The following is a 26,148-nucleotide window of genomic DNA, read 5'->3' as shown; positions in this document are numbered from 1 at the left end:
CTTATCACTGGCGTAGGCAGAAGCGATGTACATATATATATATATATAGATACATACATTTATACATGTATATATATATACACACATATGTATATGTATATGTATATATATATATATATATATATATATAATATATATATATATATATATATATATATATATATATATATATATACTTTATGGAACCTTCCTACGCCCGTGCTCATTTCAAATTAGCAGTCAAGCACGCTGTCCTGGACACACATCTCAGAGATATCTGGGCTGTCCAGAACAGTGGGTTAACTTTTAGTGGTTACTGAGAAAGTTGGTGTAGTGGCCTTACCCACTATAAGTCGTTACACTTGCTTTGAGTTGGAACCAGTACCAGGATGCGAACCCAGTACCTAGCAACCATAGAGGCTGGTAAGCTCGAAACCGATACCGACAAAAAATATACCCAAATCCCAGTATACATCACCGTGTTCAGCGTCAACGAGCGACGGCAACGTTCGCGAACTATTTGATTTGTCTCCGGTGTGGTATAGCAAGCGTTTTTCTGCTTATGCTAGCTGAACGCATCCCAGCAATGTTTCTGAATAGACTGGTTGCAATCGCTTGTAGATTGTATTGGTTATTCATTCGTATGATCAGTTCAATGTCGGTCTATTCGTCGCCATATTATGCGAGTACAAAACTTCCTGGAACAAATTTTGTGTTCTCAATGAATATCCCAATCGTGCGGTCTCCTTGAACGTGTTATGGCCATGGCGTCTGAATTTAATCCAGAAGACAGATTTTGGTTCGTATAGCGTCGAGGGCATGTTACTTTTAGATAGGGTAATAAAAACTACTCCTGTGACAGTTGTCAATGGCTCGTTTTGATCGACTCATTGATGGCTGGGCGGGGAGTTTATCGTTATTACATAATCGTAATCACGGTAATGTACTTTTAAAGCAAACAAATGATTAATGTACCATCAAACTGTTACTAAAACTGATTGAGTCAATTTCATTTACTCAAGCCATATACACGAAATATGTACAGGCCTTAGATAATATACAGACGATGTATTCACATTAATAATTAATTTATGAACAGTCACACTGCATTGCTTTGATTTCTTATTAAATATACTAAATACCCAGCTGAGGTTCAAACGCCAAGTATAATATGTTGATTTCACCTAGATTCAGTCGACAGAAAGTAAACCGCTGATAGGCATTGATATCCAAAGACAGAAAATGACCCAATATTTGGTAATGAATAATGAATAAACAAGAAAAAAATACTTCAAAACCATAATATATTTATTTGGGGGGTGGGGGTGGGAACGACTCTGTATGAATGAGATTTAAGGCGAACCAACCCTGGGTGAAAAGGACTTAAGGGCAAAACAACCCAGAGTTCGAAATGGTTTTAGGGCAAAACGACCCAGATTCCTTTCAACCAGTCCGGTGAGTCTGCCCACAGCTGCATATCAACTGTTATAGAATTTTTTTGAATTTTACACTTGGTTTAAATCGGGATGCAGGTGATTTGTCCTCTGGACGATTTGTCCACAACCTAAAATTGTTCTTAGACAACTTGTCCAGTATATTTATTTTTGTATTAGTTATTTACTGTATATTTCGTCCACGGACTAAATAAATATACGGACACTTTTTATTTTAGTGAAATATCGACACAGAGAAGTGCAGATTGTAACGTTACCTAACAGCTTTGCCATGCCTATATGTCTGCCATCGCCAGTGGCTTTGCCCGCGGTAGAAAGGGGGTTAAAAAGTATGATCGGGACAATTTGATAGACATAGTCTGTTATAGTTATAATATTGTAATTATAATAGGGAATTGGACAATTAAAGTAAATTTATGATTATTGTATTTACAAATTTATTATGACATTATTTTACTAGCTTTATTTTCTAAATAGTATGTCAAAATTATAGTTGTACTTGAAGAGCAATTTGAATAACAACATCAAATAAAGTCAATAACAATAACAAGTTGATAGTGCCACTAAAATTTTGTTTGTTTCATAATAGTAGTTTACTACAAAACAAAAATAATTAACCATTTCAATGGCTAAGAAATAACATTTTAGATTTATTGGTCTAAATGTTGTAATAGAGTGGACAAATTGTACGGTGGACAAATCGTCTGGACGAACATCCAGAGGACTAACCGTCTGGAAAGCTTTAAATCATAATATTTTGATATTAAATACTATGTTAATAAAATTTAAACAAAAAAGTTGTATGTCTCATTAAAAACGTGATATTATTAAGTAGTGGATAATGTGCCTTTATGTTAACTATTTAATGTATTTAATCTCTTCACAACAGAAATTGGCATGAGGCGTATCATAAAATATTGTTTGTTTCCGGTTAACTGATGGACCCTAATTTGAACCTGCCGACCCAAAATTTAATTTGTTTATTTCCAAATATTTTTTTGTAATATAACAACAATTTCCATGAAAACATTCCAAAATTATCACAAGCATTAATTTGATGTTATAAATCATATTGTTGTATATTAATTTTGTTTACGGGCCATGGAATTGAATCATTTTCTTCTAACAACTGATTGATGGAGTTACTTCCCTTCAAATTGAAAGGCAAGTTTGGTAACTTTCGTGAAATATCGGGCGAAGAGTTCCGATTGTCAGAAAATTGTCTTCACAAAAATATGTGATGTCTTCCGATTTACTCCAGTGACAAACTGACCATTTAGAGATTTAGGGACCTTCTGATAATTAAATCTCGATTCGTTTCATTGTTTTTTGTAAGTGGTCACTGGGAACTTAGCTGGTTTCTGCTAGAAAAGTTGCACGCTGACTTGAAAAAAAAATGATGTCATATTCAGAGTTTAAGCTGGACTTACTGAACTTACTGCACCCAGTTTATTGCTATTGCTAAGAGGGCAAGTAAATTTTAAAATAATGTCAACTCCTGTCAGTGGTTGACATGACAACAAATTTGTTTAAATTGAGCACTTTTCAAATGAATAATAAAATGTACATTTGAAACAATGAAGGTGAGGATTATTTTTATGCACAATACAATAATCGCAGTACTATTGCATTCTTGCATCGTATTGAATGCCATCTCGGTGCATAATATTATAAAACTTGAAATTGATAAACAAGGCAACAATAAAATATGTACTATATATGTCCACTAAATTACGACCTCCTTTCAATTCATTTATTAAAAAAAAATTGGCAATAAATGTTTAGCAGTCAGACTCATAGTTTTAGAATTCAACCTAAATGATAATCAAACGATGCCACTATTTTAAAAAGAAACATTTGAAGGGGTGGGGCAGAGATTTGTTTCGTTTAATATTCACATTTCATTATTAACTTTGGATAAAACTTCTTACTGCTCACTTAAACTGGTACCTGCTACATGACAAAGACATTTTTATGTATCGGTTTATTGTCTGTGACAAAATATAATTTACACAACCAGTTATAATTTACTACTAGTGGACACACATGTAAATGCCTAAAATAAAAATATTTGTTGACTTTGTTCAGTAAAATGGGCTAACTGAATGATGGGTTTAAATGTGGGACCCCCCCCCCACCCCCCCAACTCTGAAGATAATACATTCCATTCCCTTTTTGAAAATTTAATTCATGTGTAATAACACCTTCCTCAACTCGCCTTCTTCCGATACCAATGAATGTGTAGTCACGACCCATATGAGCAATGTATGAGCACATGATATTTGTGATGTGTTTTGTGAATAAAACATGTTTTGTTTTGTAATGTTACATATTATAACAAAGTAATTAATCACTTCCATTGTTTGAAATAATATCAACTGATACATGTGTTACTTAAATTAGATCCGTTCATGTTCACAGATGTCAGACCCTTTTCAGTGCAAAATGAATTTCTTCCCTGTCGGTGGCCTATTGGGCTATTTCTCGTTCTAGCCAATGCACCACAACTGGTATGTGCTCTCCTGGCTGTGAAATGGTGTATGTAAAAGACCCCTTATTACTAATGGAAAAATTTATTTTGTGGCAAGACTTCTATATATCCATGCATATGCTTTTGTTTAAAAAATTAAATTATGTATAATATTGGCTACAGTGAACTAAAATAAATTTTGTGTGTGACACAAATCCTTTGACGTAGATCTACTTGGCCAACATTTCTACTAACAATTAATGTATACTGAAGGAGATAGAGTGATTTTTCATATGTAATCACAAAATTCGTTTTCTAAAATGGAATTCCTCATTTGTTTTTATTATTATAATTTTTTTAACATACAAAAGTTTAATTTGTGGATTAAGAATTATTCTGAAACAAATAATATATCTGTTGTGTATTATTCAATAAATGCATGTAGTATTATACATATCATGACCCTAGTGTCATGTACTATGAAATCTACAATTAACAGCTTGCTAGCCGTAGGTATAGAACATAACATGTCAACGTATGCCAGTTAGAGGGACAGGTTAAAACAATTTTAACCTCAGTTAAGAACATAATTTAGCACTTATCACACAACAATAAATTTTTGGTTCAATTAATTTCCATTTAAAAAAAAATATTGTTATTGGTTACTGGTCATTTGTAAGCTTAATTTAAACACCTCACTCATTTGACAACATTCGTTAAATTGTTAAACTATGGGCATTTCCCTAAATGTGCCGGAGAGAATTACAGTTCATTTGTAGTATGATTGCCACTTTAGAAAGGTTGTAAAAACTTATTGACCACACTCAGAAATGAAATTGGGGAAAATAAAAAATAAAAAATGATCCTCTCAACTGACGGCAATATTGTGTTATAGATTTGATCAGATTTATAATTTTTCTCTAACTTCCTCCTACCCAACTATATCTCATAATAGCAATCAATAAAGCCACAAACTAGTTATGCCAGTGCTGTATTAATTTAATGACATATAACAGTGACATGTTGTAAAATTCCAATATCTTAATTGCAGTATCTTAATTCCAGAGATTTATTGTCATGAAATGACAGCAACCTAAAAACCACACACAAACTACATGTACTAGTAATAAAGGGTGGACGAAAAAATTCAACAAATTTAATATACATGTATCTGTCCATGGTTATATTTACAGAAGAATTGTGGTACAGACATGCTCAGATAGAAATATTCACGGTTGTAATTTTATTGGAAATATGGTATTCCAGTTAGGTTTGCTTCTAAACCGGTCTGATTAATTTAGTTAAAAAAGTCAGATGTTGCACTTAAATAACTGCATACGATGACAGATTCTTACTACCCATAAAAAAGTATTTTATTTAAACAATGTAGTAAACATTTTTACAGTACAAAGTGAATAAAGTACATATTTCTGTTTGAAACATGTAACAAATTTAGGTAAAACATGTTATTTTCACTCCTTTGAATGTGAACAGTGACTGTGTGTACTCTGGATATAAATGATATATGTTATAACCTAAAATTAAGTTGCCATCCTAAAAGATGTCAAACAATATGGTGTCTGCTTAAAATTGCAAAATTACACAAGAACTTGGATTTAGTTAATAATATGATTACTGTAAACAAATACATGTATATGGGTGCTTTGGTGATATATGCATTTAGAATTAGATTTTTAAATAATTATTTTCATTGTCATATTTTCTTGTATGAACGTTTTAATAATGAATTGTCAACTCATAATAAATATATACAAAATTATCCTATTACATAGTTGGAATTACAGAGTCAGTGCTCTGACATTTCCAAACTGTACCACAATACAAGCTGAAATCGCCATTTAATGATGAAAAGGTCAAATAATAGGGAGTAAGAATTTACAAATTTCAGTGCTGCTTTGTTTGTTTGCTTGAAGTGTGTCCAAATACATAACAAGAGACAATAATAATGACAAAGAAATCTTTTTAGCCAAATAAATTTTACTGACTTAATGGAAAATTCCTAATTAAGCTTGGAATTTATGCACGTATTTAAAACAAGGGGTACAAATACAGTAGTATATTTAGGTAAAAAGCAAAAAAGTATAGCAAATGACCATATATTGCTGTGTATAACCTGAGTTTAGAAGTCAAGAAATATTTTCCTGCAGAGGAGAGTCGGCTTGTACATGGAAGTGCATGAAATGCTGATAGAAAACATAAATTTTTATTGTTTTAAATCTTTGTTGTTTATGTAAGAATTATTTGTTTATTGTGAATTTATTGATGTATAACAGTCACAAATTGTATAAACTGGCATAGAGTAGCGAAGCGATTTTATACTAAATTTGTGACTGTTATACATCGATAAAATCACACAAATGTTTTTTGTAATTACAAACAGTTCTTCTGTTAAGTTACAAAGTACACAATATTGATTTTCTAACGTACTTCCCTTGACCTGTTTTATGAAATGACATCCCATTTGACATAATTGGTAGGAGTACGCTTGGATATGAGGAGTAGGGGATTTCTCATTTACCTAGAAAAAGGAAGGTTTGTTTTAACAACACCTTATGCAGCACATTTTAAACTATAGTTATTTGATGTCTAAATATTTCAACAATTGGTTGTGTGTACATGTGTATGAAAGAAAGAAAGAAGTGTTTTATTTAACGACACACTCAACACATTTTATTTACGGTTATATGGCGTCAGACATATGGTTAAGGACCACACACAGTTTTTTAGAGGAAACCCGCTGTCGCCACATAGGCTACTCTTTTATGACAGGCAGCAAGGGATCTTTTATTTGCGCTTCCCACAGGCAGGATAGCTCAAACCATGGCCTTTGTTGAACCAGTTATGGATCACTGGTCGGTGCAAGTGGTTTACACCTACCCATTGAGCCTTGCGGAGCACTCACTCAGGGTTTGGAGTCGGTATCTGGATTAAAAATGCCATGCCTCGACTGGGATCCGAACCCAGTGCCTACCAGCCTGTAGACCGATGGCCTGCCAACATGTGTATGAGTGAGAGATAAAGACATAGAGAGATAGATAACCTGCTTCTGCCATATAGGCTAATTTGTTTGAAAAGTGGCAGTCTTTCTTTTATGTACACTAAATAGGGCAGTATATATACAATGGCCTTAGCCTTTAGATGTACCAGTAGCACTGTAGGCTAGTGGGGGGGGGGGGGGGACCTGGTTGGGATGTGTAAGCATGCACACAGATATATGGTGCAATAGATATATCAAGACACTTGTAGGGTGTACACTACCAAATCAAATCCCATAGACGACAATAGTAACATATACGGCTAAAACTCCTACCTGCAACGTATCAACCGACATAAATGCCACGGATATAAATACTACCACCCCTTACACTTAAAGTGAATCAGAAAAAAATGGGGGTCAAGCTGCTCGTTTCTGAGATAACGGGTAGCGTCTATGACTACCCTAGTTTCGCACAAAATTTGAGTACTTTTTTTTACAGGTACCCCATACATGTTTCAAGCACAAGGCTACTTGACACATTGGTACTAGATGAAATAAAATTGCACATTTATTTTACCCAGATGAAACTATTATTTTTTACAACCAACACACTCACATTTATAACCAATCACAGGACTTGTGGTGTTCACTTCTCTATCAAAAGTTCGGTGCACCTCCAACTTTGACCCAGCCGGAAGTTATTTGGTATTGTACTACCTGTAGAAATTTGCCTTGTTGCCCTGCCTTCGACAAATGTTCGTGAAAGTCATTAGTCCTCACAGAAAGTTTAATTAGTGCCCAATGTATTATAGTAAAACAATGGATAATTTCCATTAGTCCAGACCAAAAATTCAAACGCTGGTACACTGTGAGTCTGTGTTTAAAAGTGTTAATTTTTTTACTTAAAAAACAAAAGAAAAGCATATTGCATCTTTTTTTAACACTTTTATATACATGTATATTTATATATATACTAAAAGGCAAAAGTTATTATGACACACAAAATACAAACATAATTGTAACATGGAAAGAGAAATGTCCGAAGGTATGGAAACAAGCAAAAGTCCCTGACCTGGTTGTTTTGTTGATATTGTCAATGTTCTCTAGTGGTGTTGTTAAACAAATTCCTTTTTTGGTGATTGTCAGGCATTTTTCGTATTATTGTATGAGACGGCCCCTGGAAGACAGAATGGCTGAGTGGACTATCATGTGACGCTACGTCACGATATAGGTTGCTGAACTTAGAATTCTGCTGTCCAGAGTTTGCCGAAGCTTAGCTGAATGTGGGTGCTGTTGGGTTTCTTTCTGTAGTGTGTGTATTAGTGATTAATATCCTAATTTTGTTTTAATCAAGTAACTCGAAAATGATCGATGTAAATGTATTTGACGTCAAACATAGGATTGTTGTGGTATTAGAGCGGGAATCTTTGACTACTTTTTGGTGGGCAGCGATTGCCAGAAAATTACATAGCTTGGTCTCTGGCTGTAATGAGAGCGTATATATAACTGTCCAAATGTCCGTCTACCTCTCTTACAGTCAGTGTACTCGGGCTATTGATATTGTTGCCATATGTGCGACGTCATGCTGCGAGGTCCCAGGTTCAAGCATCCCTATGACTCGCGGGGGGCGAGGCGTAGCCCAGTTGTATAGTGCTCGCTTGATGCACGGTCGCTTTGGGATTGATCCCCGTCATTGGGCTATTTCTCGCTCCAGCCAGTGCACCATGACTGGTACATCAAAGGCCGTGGTATGTGCTATTCTGTCTGTGGGATGGTGCATATAAAAGATCCCTTGCTGCTAATTGAAAAGAGTAGCCGTGAGGTGGCAACAGTGGGTTTCCTCCAATATCTGTGTGGTCCTTAACCAGTTGTCTGACGCCATATAACCGTAAATTAAATGTGTTGAGTGTGTCGTTAAATAAAATAAAATAAATTCTTTCTTTCCCTATGACTCACTGTCTGTCATTTTCAATGAGGTGTGGCATTACGAAATTGCATCAAACAGTTCACTAATTGTGTTTTTCTGACTTCTGGACTTCTGAAGGTGCACAGAGTGGCAATGATTTGCAACTAAATGTCTGGCCTTTTATGGTGAACACTGGACAGGATTTCTCACGAATATTCCATATTTCTTGCACAAAGCATGCAATCGCTGCAACAACTGCTTGGTTGTATTTCTTCGAGCTGCTTCATACACATTTTCTCTGGTTTACATCCATAAATTCATTCACAAATTTATTACTCCAAACAATCCATGTCACAATAACTTTTGCCTTTTAGTATATAAATGATAAATTGTTTTATACAAGATATGTTTGCACTCTTATTTTATTATTTGTTTTGCAGCTGGTATTTTGGGCCTTTAAGCCGTGAAGAAACAAATGATATTCTTGATCATGAAAATATTGGTGTTTTTCTGGTCCGAGACAGCAAGTCTATAAAAGGAGACTTTGTGTTGTGTGTCAGGTGAGTTTACTGTCGATGTATTTTGTTTTTGTTGTGCTTTGTGACAACCAAATAGATCTGACTGTTTTAAAAATAGTTATTTTTACATAAACTTGAACCTTGCCCATTTTGTTCTTTTTGCTGTCATTAACCATAAATGTTTGTCTTATATACGTTATATCATTATTATAAAAACCTTAACTGATAATGTAACTGATAATCTACATCATTAAAAGTAGGGAAATCTCTAAGACTATATGTCCAAATTACCAAATGTTTGACATCCAATAGGCACTAAATTAGTGACTAATTAACAAATTAATGTGCTCTAGTGGTGTTGTTAAACAAAAAAACCCATTCAGTAACATGTCAGTTGTATTGCTGATCATAATAGCACCTCACCATAATAATTTGTTTTGTTTTTTTATTGTAGGGAGGACACAAAAACCAGTCATTATATTATTAACCGTATTCAGACCAGCAATTCAGTTCGGTTTAGAATAGGAGATCAAGAGTTCCCTGATCTACCGAGCTTATTAGAATTTTATAAAACACATTATTTAGATACGACGTCATTAATCAGAACTGTAAGTATGGAATTTTGTTTACTTAGTTCACAGGTCTTTGAATGTTATTGATTTACGGTATAATAAAATGATTTATGTTCAGTGAGTTTGCTGTGACAGATTTGAAACTTTTTGATAGTGTATTTGTTATACTGTTGCTGGTAAAATAAATATTAGATTACATTAAACTTTTGTGATACGCGGGATCATACAGTATGCACATTGTTTTTTCGGTTCATACTTGCATGAACCAAAAAATAATTGCTGCCAAATCTTATAATTAAATTTATATGCATACTTTAACAATACATAACTGAATTTATTTTGTTTAGCTTTAAATACACCTGTAGTATTGTTTGTGTAAACGTCATTGATACTTATGTAGCGTAAGAATGTGAACGTTCATTCACTATTATTTGAATCAAGTGATTTTATGTAAATGCCGTCATTTCCTCTAGCTGCTGTGCATTTTTACGGATCATTTAGTTATATTGGAAGGAATTGTCCTGTTCATGTTTAGTTTATATTTTATGAAAGTGAATGAAAGGAACGTGTGTAACATTTATGCTGTCTGTGGAACCATTTAATTTTTGCCGACAGCTGTTGAACATCGCTTACAAGTAAGTTACAGGCGTGAAGTTTCCTACATGATTTCTTTGGCCAACGACCTAGTCTCATGTCATGATTAGCGAAGGTTTTTTTTGTTGTGTTTTTTTTTTAATCAATATAACATTTTCCATTAATTTATCGTATAATTGTTTTGGGCTTTCACGTGTGTTTTCTTCAAAATATCTAAATATGATTGCCAGAATAACCTGGCTTGTTGCACAAAAGTAGTGCAAGTCAGTTGGTGGGGGGGGGGTGGGGTAGTAGGACGTGTCTTAATTTTTTTGGGTTCATTGAGATATGAACGAAAAAAATTGCCGTAAAGTGTATAGACGCAAAGAAAATTTAATTATATTAATTTAAAAAAAAAAAAGTTGACTTTTACAACATTTCATAAAATGAGAAAACAGACCGTGTTTTCGGAGCAGTAAGTTTTGATCATCCTGTTTAAAATTGTTTTTATTAAGTTATATTTATAATTAGCATTGTTAAAATCTTTTCAAAGAAACAGTTTATATCAGAGGCAGGGGTGGGGAAAAGCCCTTTTTTCCCGGTCTGGGACTGATTCTTGATCTCTGAGACCGAAATTATTTTTTAAAAACGTGCGTTTGCCGGTCCCACTTTTGTCATTCTTGTCGGTCCGAAGCACCTGTCCATTTCTATTATAGGAACAAATTCCTATCCGCCAATTGGATCGGCCTGCCCAGACATTGGTATCTTGTGCATGATTTAAAATAATAATAAATAAATAAATAGTGGTCAAACTGACTGGTGTTTCAGATGTCTGTGATTTTAAAGTCTGCCATAAGATGGTATGTCGGACCTACAATCAATCTACTGCCACTAGGCTAGACATTTGTCAAAGCCGCTTTGCTGGTCACAAGATAAAACGGGCGTTAACAATAACATCATTCTTGGTGAGAAAGCTACCAAGGTATTACACTCCAATTAAAACAAAGGACCTAGAGTTTGCAACTGGTTACAATCAACACCTGTCAACGCCTGTCGGGTCGAGTGTCCTAGTCCGAGGCAAGAGGCTTTTGTGAAATACAAATAGCATAAAATATACTGAACTAATCTATAAATGTGTTTCTTGTTGACTGGTCAATGTAGTGTATCAAATAATTATAAAGGACTTTAAAAAAAAAAAAAAGCTTTACACTCTTTTTTTTTTTTAAAGTGGGAGTGAGCTGGAATAGCTAAACCGGCTATTTTTCGAGCCAGGAGAGGTCAAATGTCATCCAATCGGCGATAACGTTTGCTTTGTCTAAACGTGTGCCAGCTCAAGTTGTCAAACGCTCCAACGGTGTTATTGTTTATTAATTTTCAGGACAGTACTAATACTGGTACTTTTTATACATATACTCTTCAAAAAAAGAAACGCAAAAGGGTACAAATGGGTTATAACTCCGATTTTATTTTTCCTACCGGTTCATGCTTTGTGAATATAAGGTCATTGCATGTCCCAAACACATTCCCACGGTTACATTCGATAAAACGCAGCTACTGTACAATAAAGTTCCAAAATGTGAATATTCGCAAAAACGCAGCCATGTGCAAACCATGTCACCACTGCACGTGCGTTGTCTGCACGTGCAACATGAACACCGACAGTATAAAAGTGCAGGGTGTTCGCTTGCCTGGCCTCTGTATCTGGCCGACAGTTGACAATCCAGGACATGCCACGTCTCAGTGAACCGCAGAGAAACAATGCCATCGGCCGACTAGACGCAGGCGAATCCAGAACGGCCGTTGCCAGGGCATTCCATGTGTCCCCCAAGCACCATCTCCAGACTGTGGGACCGTTACCAGCAACATGGATCAACACGTGACCTCCCTAGATCCGGTCGACCACGGGTCACTACCCCCCGGGCAGGACCGCTACATCCGGGTACGCCACCTTCGGGAACGATTGACTACTGCCACCTCCACAGCCGCAGCAATACCAGGTTTGCGCAGGATATCCGACCAGACCGAACGGAACCGCCTACGTGAGGTAGGAATTCGTGCCAGACGTCCAGTTCGAGGTGTCATCTTAACACCACAACATCGTCGACTCCGACTGCAGTGGTGCCAGATTCATCGACAATGGCCTCAACTGCGATGGAGACAGGTGTGGTTCAGTGACGAGTCCCGATTTCTGCTCCGACGTCATGATGGAAGATGTCGCGTGTATAGGCGTCGTGGTGAACGTTATGCGGCAAACTGCGTGCAGGAAGTGGACAGATTCGGCGGGGGTAGTGTCATGGTGTGGGCAGCCATCTCACACACTGGCAGAACTGACCTGGTCCACGTGCAGGGCAACCTGAATGCACAGGGCTACATTGACCAGATCCTCCGGCCACACATCGTTCCAGTTATGGCCAACGCCAACGCAGTGTTCCAACATGACAACGCCAGGCCTCACACAGCACGTCTCACAACGGCTTTCCTACAGAACAACAACATTAATGTCCTTCCTTGGCCATCGACATCACCGGATTTGAACCCAATTGAGAATCTATGGGACGAGTTGGACCGACGCCTCCGACAGCGACAACCACAGCCCCAGACCCTGCCCGAGCTGGCAGCAGCCTTGCAGGCCGAGTGGGCCACCATCCCCCGGGACGTCATCCGTACTCTGGTTGCTTCAATGGGCAGGCGGTGCCAGGCAGTTGTCAACACACGCGGAGGCCACACCCGGTATTGACTCCAGATGACCTTGACCTTGGTGGTGTGTCCTATCACTTACTCACAATGGACTAGAGTGAATTGTGAACAATGCTGCAACATTTGGTAATTATCGGACTCGCCATTCAATAATTAAATCAATTCTCCAAATGTTACGACAATGTGGTTTTGCGTTTCTTCTTTTGAAGAGTATATATGGGAGTTAAAATGCATAACTTTTATTACTTTTTTATATTATTTATTCCATTATCATCATTATGTAAAATATATATAATTTGGGTTTTTTCACTGATGTGATCATTTTCTTTCATGTTTTGATTTCTATCGTTTCGCGTTCATGATTCAAGATAAAAATATACAAATGCTACTATGATTTTGTTTTTAAAACACTATTTGGCAAATATCACCTTTTAAATGATTTTATAATTTTTATTTGTATTCCTTTCTTCACACACACACACACACACACACACACACACACACACACACACACCCCCCGGTAGTGATGACGTGACAATTTTATTTTTCCTCACCCCTGATCAGAGGACAAAATCCCATTTCTACAATTACTAATATGACACAATGTTCTCTGTTTGAACATCTATGGATTGTCTGTTTAAACTGAATGGTAATGCATGGATATTTTCAGTTTAATTTTCTGGTGATCTTTCCAAGTGTTTATTCCAGAGATATATATATATATATATATATATATATATATATATATATATATATATATGGTCAATTCATCAATAATAATTTTTTATTTTTCAGGCTCGAAGAGAGAAGGTTATGACGAAATATGACTTTGCTGGAAAGGTATATGCTAAAACATTCTAAGTGTAAATATGCAAACTTGTATTCCTTTCAACATGGCTTATTGACAAATATTAATCCAGTAGTCTTAAGGTTAAATAGTCACTGGAAGCAATTTACTGCATATTTGCAGATGATCCAATATACCTAATGATTTGATTTTAATAGATTGTTCCAATAAATAATTGTGGCAAACAATTTACTAAATGTTTGCAGAGAATGAAAGGGAAATATTTTTGCAAATGTTGTCTTTCCCCAATATCTTACTTTTAAAAGAGTACTGTTTTTTTTTTAAGAAACAGTAATCATACTAGGTATAAATAAACTATATTTTTATACGCCTGTCTATGATGGGTCGTATTATGGTATGGTGTCCCGTCTGTACATCCGTCCTTCTGTACGTCCGTCTGTTAACTTTTTCTTCTTTGGACCGTATCTTACATACAAATGCATACAGGACCATCAAACCTCACATGTAGGAACAACTTGGGATGGCGGTGTGTTGCATACTATTACCAGGTGACTGTGACCTACTTTACACGGTCTACTGCACATAACAGTAAATTCTTGTACAGACCATATCTTGCATACAGATACATACAGAACCATCAAACCTCACATGTAGGAACAACTTGGGATGGCGGTGTCGCATACTATTACCAGGTCCCTGTTACCAGGTCCCTGTGACCTACTTTTCACGGTCTACTGCACATAACGGTAAATTCTTGTACAGACCATATCTTGCATACAGAACCGTCAAACCTCACATGTAGGAACAACTTGGGATGGTAGTGTGGCACATACAATTACTAGGTCACTGTGATACAAATAAATAATTTGTCTATATTCTAAACATCATAGGAAAATCTTGTTTAGCCTTTGAAAAGTCAGGACTTCATTAATCCAATGGATACAGAATCATCAGTAGTTGGTCCAAATCAAACTGTTCATCCATCCCATTGCAAAAATTTCACATAATTAGAATTGAATTGTACCCAGAATATATTCATTAATATCTATGGTTTTCATCAAACTCCTGACGGGAGTATCATTTCCTCACCGGTACTCTTGTTTAATATAAATTATTCAGGTTAGTGTAGATAAATCCTTAAATGTGTAATACCATATTTATCCTGTTAGCTCTGGGGTGGGCTTTAGCTCAGTTGGGTGAGTGCTAGCTTGAGGTTCTTGTGTCACAGGTTCCAACCACCTCGGTGGATCCATTCAACTGATGGTGTTTTTTCTCATTCCAACTAGTGCACCACAACTGGTCAAAGGAAAAATGTAGCGGGTTTTCTCTGACTACGTATCCAATAGCCAATGTGTTCTAGTGGTGTCGTTAAACAAAACAAACTGTTTTGTAATTTGATGATTTTCATTGTAGGATGAGGAGGATTTACCTTTTACGAAAGGAGAGATATTAGAAATTATTTCAAAAGATGAGAGAGAATGGTGGACAGCAAGAAATGCTCAAGGTCAAGTGGGACAAATTCCAGTTCCATATGTTGTCAAGGTAACATGTCAGGCCATTGGAAACTGCTTTTTAAAAATAATCATATATATATATATATATATTATTTTCATTGAATAGTCATACTCGATATAATAATCATTGGAAACAAAATTTCGGTTCCATGATTTTACCGACACACTAGCTACCAACATGGTACCGGAAACGATTACTGCATGTTTAAATGCATTAATGTACAGACTTATCTTTATGTGTTTTCAAATACACCTCTGTGACCGGACATTATTTCAGTTCTTTGTATTCTGTGCAATGTCTAGTAGCATTCATGGATTCTAGGTTTTCCCCTGTCCCAACAAGTGCCCAAATATTTTTATACCCCCATCTTTGACTGGTCGTATTATGGTACATGGTATTTCCGAAGCATATCTTTTTTATCAATTCATATAGGATCATTAGACCTTGCATGCAAGTACAACTTCGGATGGCAGTGTGTTGGTTACCATAAGTAGGTCACAGCAACCTACTTTGAAGGGCATATCATGTACCTCACTGGTAATCGTTTCCCATTTCAGCAAGTGCCCCATGACTGGTCTATCAATGGATTGCCTTTGGGAAAAGTGCATATAAAAGATCTACACACCAATCAAAACATTAAAAGCAGAAGTTAATCAATTTAATATGTAAAAGCTATGACTTGCATGTATTTTTAATATTCCATGGTACAAATTCAGCGTAATTTTGAGAAAATAAATTAGCGATATTGGCGTGTCACAAGGCCTACAGGGAAGTTGTTTTACACAAGCACATGGGGCAGGACCAATTGGTTGTGTTAAAATGGCAAGGACTGATGTGAGAGGGAGCCTCTGCCAATTATGGGACAGGATGTAGGTCATTGAAAGAATGCTTGGCTGACATGCTATTGGCGGTAGGGTTAATTAACCTCAAAGGACTCTGGTGGAGGGTGTGTGTGGATGGAGTGGAAGGGGTGTGGCTGCCTAAATCAACCAGTGCCCTTTGACTTAAGGAAAACTGATGGTTTTGTAGCTTTAAAATGTGAGAGTTAGTCAACTGTTTAACCATCATAGGTAAACTTTGGTTCCAGCTGGATGCAATGGGAAGCTTCAGTAAATCAATGTGTTGTCTGTCCTTTTTGACCAAGTTTTTAAATAACAATATTTTAGACAGCAAATAGCTATGGTGTACAATTTGGACAACAAAGATTTGTTAACTGTGAGTCATCTTTGTTTGTTTTACCGAAATTTTATAGTAAATTGTACACTGTTTCAGCATATTGCACAAGAGGCCACATCAGAATCAGCCTACAGAACTCCTCGAATAGTTTCTTCTGGTCCTATAAATGGATCCAACAGTGCTCCCACCAGTCATTTTCCAGCCAATGTAAGTAATCTTTGACAAACATCATGTGTGAATGCAAGCAGTGATATGATTTAAGAACAATTAAATCTTTTTTTCAACTATAATATGAAATCCTAATAATCTATCAAACAACAAATAAACTGCTTTCTAAAATTTATAAACCCCATACTCTATGGACACAAGATATAAAATAACTTTGATTATTAACTTTTTTATTTCAATCATCTGTGCGATACTAACCAAAATGGTGATTGAAATGTATGAAAATTTACTAATTAATATCTACAAATAATAATAATTAGTTTTCTAGTTTACGTTTTGTCATATTTCCACAACTAGTGCACTTTGTTTTTCAACTGTTTCCAGAAGAAAAAAAAGGTATAGCTATAAATGTATATGAGTTGAGAATGATAAATTAAAAATTTAATTGCCATTTGTTGTGAAACAAAGGAGAATGGTTCAGTATTTATTTTAATTTTATTTTTTACTAAAAACACCTTTGGAATTAATAACATTCTGTTATTTTTGTGTCTAGGTTACTTTGCCAGCAAAAGCAATCGCTATCCTATCAAGGACCCCAAGTGCATATGACAAACGACAGCTTAAACTGCAGGTGAAAAATTGTTTTTAGAATGTCAACAGAGTGTATATAGAGAATACTAAATGAGTTCCCGTGTGAGCCCCTTTATATTACAATGAGTGAATTTTAAATTGTACATTGCTTACAAATTAATGATTAAAAACACACAAGTTGTAATATAAACGGTCTTACACAGAACGAGTATACTATTTTATTTTTTACACAGCACATCAATGAACAAAAATTGCATGAAAATGCATAGATTAAAGACCAGGAAAATGACGTCGCTTACCAAATGGTATCATTTGGCAAAATGACGTCATGTTGTGGTCACTTCATTTAGCTATTTATCAAAAAAACTTTGCATTCCTACACCACTCATCTATCAATGAAGTTTATACTAACAATATTATAAACACATTCAAGGCTAACCAGAATTACTAAAATATATATTTTGTTAAATTATGCTGCTAACATAATTATAAGAACTGACAGCACATATTTTTCTGATTTACAAATGTGAACCAAAAGAACTATGCACACACTTTTTGCATGAACATCTATGCGGAGTTGTACTGTGTGACAAATTTGATCTCCTGATCAGAGGTCATGACCTCTCAAAAAGCATATTCCACAATGTGAAGAGACGATAAATATCACATGGATATCTCTTCCAATGCAGTGTAATAAAATAAAGATTTCTATGACTGTCATACATGAATAGAAAATTGTATTTAAAATATAATATATTCTTTTCAAAACTCATCTTTATGGTTGAAGCATCCTATACTGATCCAACATATTAGATGTCTGGACTGTTTGTACAGAATAGATGATTAATATTTAGATATTTGTGGTTAGAGTAAGAGATGTTGGTGTAGTAGCCTTTCACCTTACTGCTGAGCTGCCCAGTGGTAAAGTTCTCACCTGATGCACAGTCGGTCTGGGGTGTGTCCCTGTTGGTGGATCATTGAGCTATTTCTCAGTCGAGCTATTTCTCAGTCCAGCCAGTGGACCACAACTGGTATGTCAAATGCTGTGGTATGTACTATCCTTCTTCTTCTTCATCGTTGTACACTCATATGAGCGGAAATGCGTTGAGCTGCCTCGCTACAAGTAGTTTAGCCCAGATCATCCGTCTTAGGCAGTAGTCCATATTAGTGTAGCCTCTAGCCTTCAACCAAACCAGCTTGGGTGGCCCTACCAGGAGTCGAAGCTCCCGCTGGCATAGCTCTCTTCGTCATTGAGACATGCAAGCCACCTCACCACAACAAGGAATGGACCATGAGGTGGTGTACTATCCTGTCTGTGGAATATTGTATATAAAAGACCCCTTGCTACTAATGGCAAAATGTAGTGGTGGGTTTCCTCTCTAAGACTGTATGTCAAAATTACCAAATGTTAAAAGAAGTCAGTAGTTGTTTTCACAGCTACTACATAACCTGAAGCTAATTGCATGGTGGGTCGACCAGGAAGCCCTAATTACCTAAAGTAGTGTAATTAGTATAACTACACCTTATTGTTAAGGGTATGCCTCGCACTTTTGTGTGGTGATTGCTTGTAATTAATCCACCAATATGAATAAAAGGTAAACGGGTCGCTATTACAGGGCACAATATTTCACACGAACGCAGATATATTATTCTAACAAATGTTTTAGACTGATTTTATACACTTGATGCGCAGCACAGGAATAGACGTTAACAAATGCGATATATTGCAACAGTGACAACTTGCGACCAGTCTAAATTAAATGCCATGTATAGAGTCGAGCCAAATGTTTTGAAGAAATACGCACGGATTGTTGGTTATATAATTTTCTACTGTTTCATTTTTAAAGGAATATATTTAGTAATAAAATTTGTTGATTATAATTTTACAAATGTTCAAAACAGTTTAAATGGATACAGTAATCCAGAAGTGTAAGAAAATTTGAAAAATACTCACATCGCAAAATGAGCTTTTTAAAAACAAAACATTTGGAACATCACTGTATTATATAACTGCTATGATATTCCAGGAAAGTGAAAATAGAATGGCAACATCGAAACGAAAGAAAGATTCTTGAAGTATTCACAAAAAGACGTTTAACAAAAATTATTTTTGTATTTTGTTTCATCTTTATATTATAAAAGTTTTATTTTATTTAGAAGTATTATAGTAAAATCCTGCACATTTTTTGTATTGGGAATGAGACTAAACAAAATGCATCATGTTATTATTGCGCCGATGTGTTCGCTGCATTTTTCGCATTAATTACTTGTATTAATTTCATGATATACAGTAGATTCTGTAACTCATTTGTTATGTTTTATTAACAAAACCTATCATTTGATTTCAGATTGGTGATATTGTGACAGTGACGCATATGAATGTAAATGGGCAATGGGAGGGTGAACTTAATGGTAAGCAAGGAATATTCCCCTTTACTCACGTCCAGTTTCTAAAACAGGATGAACTGTGATAAGCAAAACGTCAGCTGAACTTCACTACATCCATTCACCTCATCCTGTTTTTAACACCTCAAGATGTGCCACACACTGACCGGTCACTGTGCAAGACAACGTTGTGCGAGACTACAGACAGATATGTTGTTTTCAGTTTTAGCTCACTGGACTCGAAATGATACGATAGGATGTTATCCTGGCATCTTACTTGAACTTCTTTTCTTCTTTTTCTTTGACATTGATAGTACAAGGAGAAATATTTATTAATCCAGAAATGTAAACATATTTAAGAGAAGAACACTAGAATGTAGACAGAGTAGAACTACATTTCTTGGAGAAAAGTATGTTGTTGAGTAGTCACATGAATTGTAGTATGAGCCATGTGTTTTATTTCGGTAAACAGTAGTGATTAGCAAGTGTTAATTAAGGTACTTTAGGTTGTATAGTATTAAATATACCTACATCTTTGTGTGTTTAAATAACGTTACTCTGCTTGATGATTTAATAAATAAAATATTTTAAACCTGACTTCGATGTTGAGGTTGGTGGGAGATGGAGGTTGGAGGGTGACAGAGTAGGGATGAAATACCTGTAATATCGTACTCATCAATCCAGTGAGCCAGTATACGTTACTTGTCACAGACTTGTTTTTAAAAACTTATGAACTAGTTCTGTTACTATGCAGGCGGATATGAAATGCTGTTTAGATGTTTGTGAAAAAAACTATCTTTACAGTCAGATCACAAGGCAACATAACGTGAGACAGACACACATGTATTCTTTGTATGAACAGCTGATGAATGTTTGATTAATATAATTACTGTAACTATGGAAACAGTTTATTGTTATGACTATTGATTGAATAATGATTTGAACACAACAAATTGCTAGTGGGTTTTTTTTTTACAAAGTAATCTTTTTACTACATGTACAAAAATAGATATATTTTTTCACTTTAATAAAAAAAGAAAAAAATTCACAATACTGTCATTTGTGTATACTTAGGCCAAGTGTTTAGTAATTAGTCCAGTCTCAGAGAAATTTTATCTTAAAACCCATTGTAGTTATTCTGTTACAGCACAGCTGAAGGAACTCGAATAGCTGTGTCTATGTGACACAGCTTACAAAAATCCACCAACAGCTTTTAGTTTTACCAGAAACAAACGAAGTCTTCCAAATGCATTAGTACATATATACTTTCCGAAGGTGGCGGCAGCATCAACTTTCGTGTTACGGTTTAATGTTAAAGATTTGCGTTTAGATTAGTTTCTAACAAACTATAAGTTCTAGATCAATGAAATTTGGTTTATAGTTGCACCTGTTGATGTTTATCACATTTTATGGAGGCGAGACATTAAATTCCACCAAATTCTTGTTTGTATTATAAATAAAATTAAAATTCTTTTCAGATTTACAGTCTATATTTCGGAAAATGACGTTTTGTCGTCTCTTTTTTAGTAACCTTTGAAATGTTTGACATGGTCCTAGCTTGTTATTTGCAAAAATAATATTTTGGATAATGTGGATAATAAAGAAATGATTGCACTCGCATGTGAATCTTACTGATTTTACGAAATTCATGTCAAGATTCATGTATTACCCTCGCTCGGGTAATAAATAATCCTAACACTTGTTTCGTAAAATCAGTACGACATAATCTCTATATACTGTACGTAAACTAAATGTCAGATGTCGGGTCCTAATGTAACAAGGGTGAGTGTAGTGGGTTATAAGATCTGATTTCAGTTAGATTAATGCTTAGTGATTATGTGCACCATGAGACTTTGTTTTAGCCTGTTAACATAATGGTTGTCAGTAAAATTTGCATGTGTCACTAGGTGGTAAGCTAAAAAAATACTAAAGATTGTTTTCATTATTGAAATTTTTAATTTCATGGGGGGTTTTGGTGGAGGTTTTTTTGTTTGCTTTAGTAATATCATGGCATAAAATCTGTAGCTTATTTGACAAAAAGAAGAAGAAAGCATAGTACATTATTAATCTAGTTTTAAATGTAATAGTACATTATTAATCTAGTTTTAAATCTAATAGATATCTTAGAAAATAAGTAGGTAGACAGTTCGAATGACCATGACAAACTAACTGTAATATTACAACCAGAAATAAAGTTGGGAGAGGAATAATGGATTTTGTTGGTGTTCCATACAGTAGTTCAAAATGTGCAATAAATCTGTTGATCATGTGTATAAGAATCTTAGATTGTAGGACAACAATTTGTGTCGGCAGTGCTTAATAAAAGTTACTTTAAAATATTATTTTCACTCTGAACACATTTTATACATGAATGTATGAATTTGCATAATCATTTTGGTTGGGGGTTGGGAGAGGGTATATAAATGCATGTACAGTCAAACCTGTATATCAAAACCTATATTAACTCGGCCATTTACCTTTCGACCGACCGTTCAAAATTGCGCCAAATTTCCTCAATCCAAATTGCGTACCCCTTTCTCTTTGGCATTAACGGCTCCATTCAAAATTCCATAGCACCACCACCACCCCCTCCCGCCTGCTACCGATTCGATCGGGCTGCTGGTGCTCCCTTGCACTTGCCAGTGCAGGCGGTCCCTCCTCTCCCCTCCCCCCACCTTTCCTGTCATGTCTTGTGCCTATGACGGGCATGCGCTACAACAGCTTGTTCTGAATGTGCATGTAAAACCCTATGACCTGACCTGACCTAAACCTGTATTAAGCACCCACCAAAAGGAGATCACAAAGTTGGGCATAGGAATGGATGCTAAGGTTTTAAAAATGTTTTTAACCACAGATGGCTGCTTAATACAGGTCAGTTTATAGTATATTAGATGATTTGGGAGAATAAAAATATGGCCACTTAATACTGATGGATGTGGTCATAGCATCCCTGTTGGACAATAATTGATGGGTTGATGAAAATACACTGGCTTTTGTACCTCAGTAGTAGTTGAAACCTAAATTTGTAGGTAGTACAATGACAAGACCATTATTTAATTAACACCCTTTGTTAAAGGAACTATTATGAATTTGATGCCATTGTAAAATGTTTCTGATTAAGGAGATTTTTTTAACAAACCAAAATTAAATGTTAAATACATTTTCTTGTTGAGAATATATCAATGTCTGTATTTTCAATGTGTTTCTGATCGTCCTAATGTGTGTAATAGCTAAAACTTCATATTACTTCCTAATATATATTATTTTCGTACCTACCAGATTATTGGGATGTAAACATTTAGTCTCGTCTTCTAGAAACATTCAGGCGATCAGAAATAACCATGTATATACAAAAACTGGGGCCTATTTCACAAAACGACTAGCAGTTATACCGGCCATGCGTTTACATGTGTCACGCAGAAAATCCCATCATTACAGAAGATGGAGCATTTTAAGGACAAAATAAAATAAAATATGTGTACTTACAACTCTATTTGTTGTACTATAATATTAATACAAATTGTGGTTTAGTCGTAGATTTACGTTTACATGGCAAACTAGGCTTACGATGTTTTGTGAAATTGGGCCCTGGTATTCAAAACAATAAAATGCATTTCGTATCTAATTTTAGTCATTTAAAAACACTCTTACAGTCGGAAATTTGTTACAGTAACAGCAAACTCAGGATAGAGTTTTTAAATACATGTATACATGTAATTGTATTTTTTTTAAAGTGATTACAAATGGAAATGAAACAAAAATATATTATAGCTGTAGTATGGAAATGTTTTAGTACATGCATCATGTATGTATATGAGTTTGTATATATAAATAAATATTTTATTGATTACTGTTTGTGACATATATACACAACAAAGATGAAGCATGCAATCAATTTTCAATTTGCTTTGTACAGATTTTGTTAATATTCTCTAGGTAGTTTAACCACTTGTATACTATGCAGACCACATAAAATAATGTTTAAAAATTTGCCAGACATTGTCTGGATCTCTTATTTATATTGGAGATTGTCAAAAATTTATTACTTATTAGGACCGTACATAATTATGCTGTCATTACAGAGCTAGCAATTATCAGCATTGGAAATTTAATAGCATATATATGAGAAACTAGTAACTGTTTCAAGAGATCAAAGTTAATCAGAAAAATATTTTTTCATTTTGCATGGCGCAGATAGTTTTTATTATTATTATGTTGTATATTACTATGTTAAATTTATGTCAAATGCTTACTTTTTGGTATATTTAATGAAAAATCTAGAGATAACAGAATAAGTTCTTGGTGGAGATTAACTAAGTTTATTATCCAAAGGAAAATATACTAGTCACTGTCCAGTCAGAAAAAACGCAGCTTGTGCAAATTCTGAATACCTCTGATTTGTAGCATAGTGAACTGATCGTGAATCGGACAGCCTTGGTGTTTAAGATCACAGCTAATGTTCCTTTGTTATCTTTGATGCTTTAAACAGCTATGGTACAATAGCTGAGATTTCATTTTGTGTCGTCACAGGATTGAACAACCTCAGTGGATCCATTCAGCTGTATGTTTTTTTTCTAAAAAATTTCCACTACACCACAACTGAACAAAGGCTATTATGTGTTTTCCTGTCTGTGGAAAAATGCATATAAAAGATCCCTTTCTGCATTAAAAAACATAGCGGGTTTCCTCTGATGAATACGAGTCAGAATTATCAAATGTTTAACATCCAATAGCCGATGATTAATTAACTGATGTGCTCCAAAACAAAGTTTAACTTTTCATTTTGTGTATTTTGTTTTATTAACAGAAATATTGATCAAAATATGACTTAAAATTCTTCTGACTTTGACACATTTGCTAGTAAGTCCGACAATGTGTTCTAGAGCAGAAATAACTGTTTTCAATGATCTTGTTCACCTTTAGAGTAAAAAATAGCCACATTTTTATTCAAATTTGGATTAATTTAGTATGTGACATACATGTATCTAAATACATAGTGAAATCAGCTGCATAAAAGTTAATGACACATCTTCATTTCTCTTAAATTACCCATTGTAGTGCCTGCCTGCCTTAGTGGTGTTTGCATGTAATAATACTTGATAATGAGTGACATTATGATCAAAGAATATATTTGAACTATCCAACTTAAAATCAGTGATTTGGCAACAAATTTATGTATGCAATAAAAGTTAAAATATATACCATGCTTATCCAGAATATGTATTTAGTGTTGTTGCATGTTTTCTTTTTAGGATGCTCTTTTTATTATCAATGGGGAGAAAAAAATGTTTTAAAATATATCTTTCCTCATATTCACAACTGCTGAGATTTTCTTCTAATGTTAATTCCAAATACTGCAATCACCGATGACAAATTGTCCAAATCAAAATCAGTTTACTCTATCAAAAAATCTAATTCAGATTTTTTTTGTTATGCATGTATGTTACTTGAAATTGATTCAGTTAGGTTTTCTCATCCTATAGGTAGTGCCCCTATGACTGGTATTTCAAAGGTTCTGGTATGTACTGTCCCGTGTGTGGGAGAAATCCCTTTCTGTTGATGGGGAAAATGTCTGATATCCAGTAGCCAGTAATCATTAATCAATGTGCTCTAGTGGTGTTATAAAACAAAAGTTACTTCAAAAGAATGTGCTCGGTTATGAAATTGTATTTTCTTTTCACTTGATACATGTATTATTATTTTATTATATATATTATATATGTATATAAAACATTAATGCATTCAGCAACATTTTAATTATATACACCTGTTATATATTAGAGTTAGGATAATAGTATATTTAAGACACCTGTTAAATGTAGTGATTGATAATTTTTAAGAGGTGACCAGTGTTTTGTTGTCCTTAGAATTGTATTTTAAAAAAGCATCACACAGCAAAAAGCAAAAACAGACCAATAAAAATATCAGAATGAGCACATTTTGAATTTATTATGTGTGAAAAAATTAAAAATAAATATATAGTGAAAATAAATAGAAAAATTAAACGAAAATTTAAAAAAGATCACAACCTATTCAGTTTTTAATAACTTTCAAGAACCATTTACCTTCTAGATTTTATTAATTTTTAGCCATTTATGTTCTTTCCGTTTTAAGCATGAATGTGGTATAGATAAGTATTAAAATGTAAAATAATTGTTATATACCAAAAGTCTGAAAATCTGTCAAAAGATATATGAACTGTTTTAATATCTGTGTCAGATAATTGTTAGATTTTAGCAGATAAAATTAATACAATAAAAATAGTAACCTATAATGGTAAAGGGAGAAGAAGAAATGTTGAAATATTGCTGAGCCAGTACTGCTGATCATTTATACTT

General features: G+C 34.7%; 1 protein-coding gene across 1 annotated transcript; it reads left to right on the top strand.

Annotated features, from left to right (window-relative positions):
• Window positions 1-622: 622 nt before the first annotated feature.
• LOC121382161 (adapter molecule Crk-like) lies at window positions 623-20,407 on the top strand. Its single transcript, XM_041511672.1, has 8 exons — window positions 623-778; window positions 9,248-9,367; window positions 9,780-9,933; window positions 13,963-14,007; window positions 15,389-15,517; window positions 16,763-16,873; window positions 17,388-17,465; window positions 19,774-20,407. Exons 1-8 carry the CDS (start codon window positions 738-740, stop codon window positions 19,894-19,896), a joined length of 801 nt encoding a protein of 266 aa, XP_041367606.1. The 5' UTR covers window positions 623-737; the 3' UTR covers window positions 19,897-20,407.
• The last annotated feature ends 5,741 nt before the right edge of the window (window positions 20,408-26,148 follow it).

This window comes from Gigantopelta aegis, chromosome 9 (assembly GCF_016097555.1).
Source record: "Gigantopelta aegis isolate Gae_Host chromosome 9, Gae_host_genome, whole genome shotgun sequence".
NCBI lineage: Eukaryota > Metazoa > Mollusca > Gastropoda > Neomphalida > Peltospiridae > Gigantopelta > Gigantopelta aegis.
Note: the sequence above shows the minus strand (reverse complement) of the source record. Positions and strands in the feature narration are given on the sequence as shown.

What these genes read in the sequence shown, in the direction of transcription:
- LOC121382161 (XM_041511672.1), top strand. Translation starts at nt 738, where the DNA reads ATGGCCATGGCGTCTGAATTTAATCCAGAAGACAGATTTTG. An exon ending in AATATGACTTTGCTGGAAAG is followed by an intron (nt 14,008 to 15,388) that starts GTATATGCTAAA and finishes TTTTCATTGTAG; the next exon opens with GATGAGGAGGATTTACCTTT. An exon ending in CCAGTCATTTTCCAGCCAAT is followed by an intron (nt 16,874 to 17,387) that starts GTAAGTAATCTT and finishes TTTTGTGTCTAG; the next exon opens with GTTACTTTGCCAGCAAAAGC.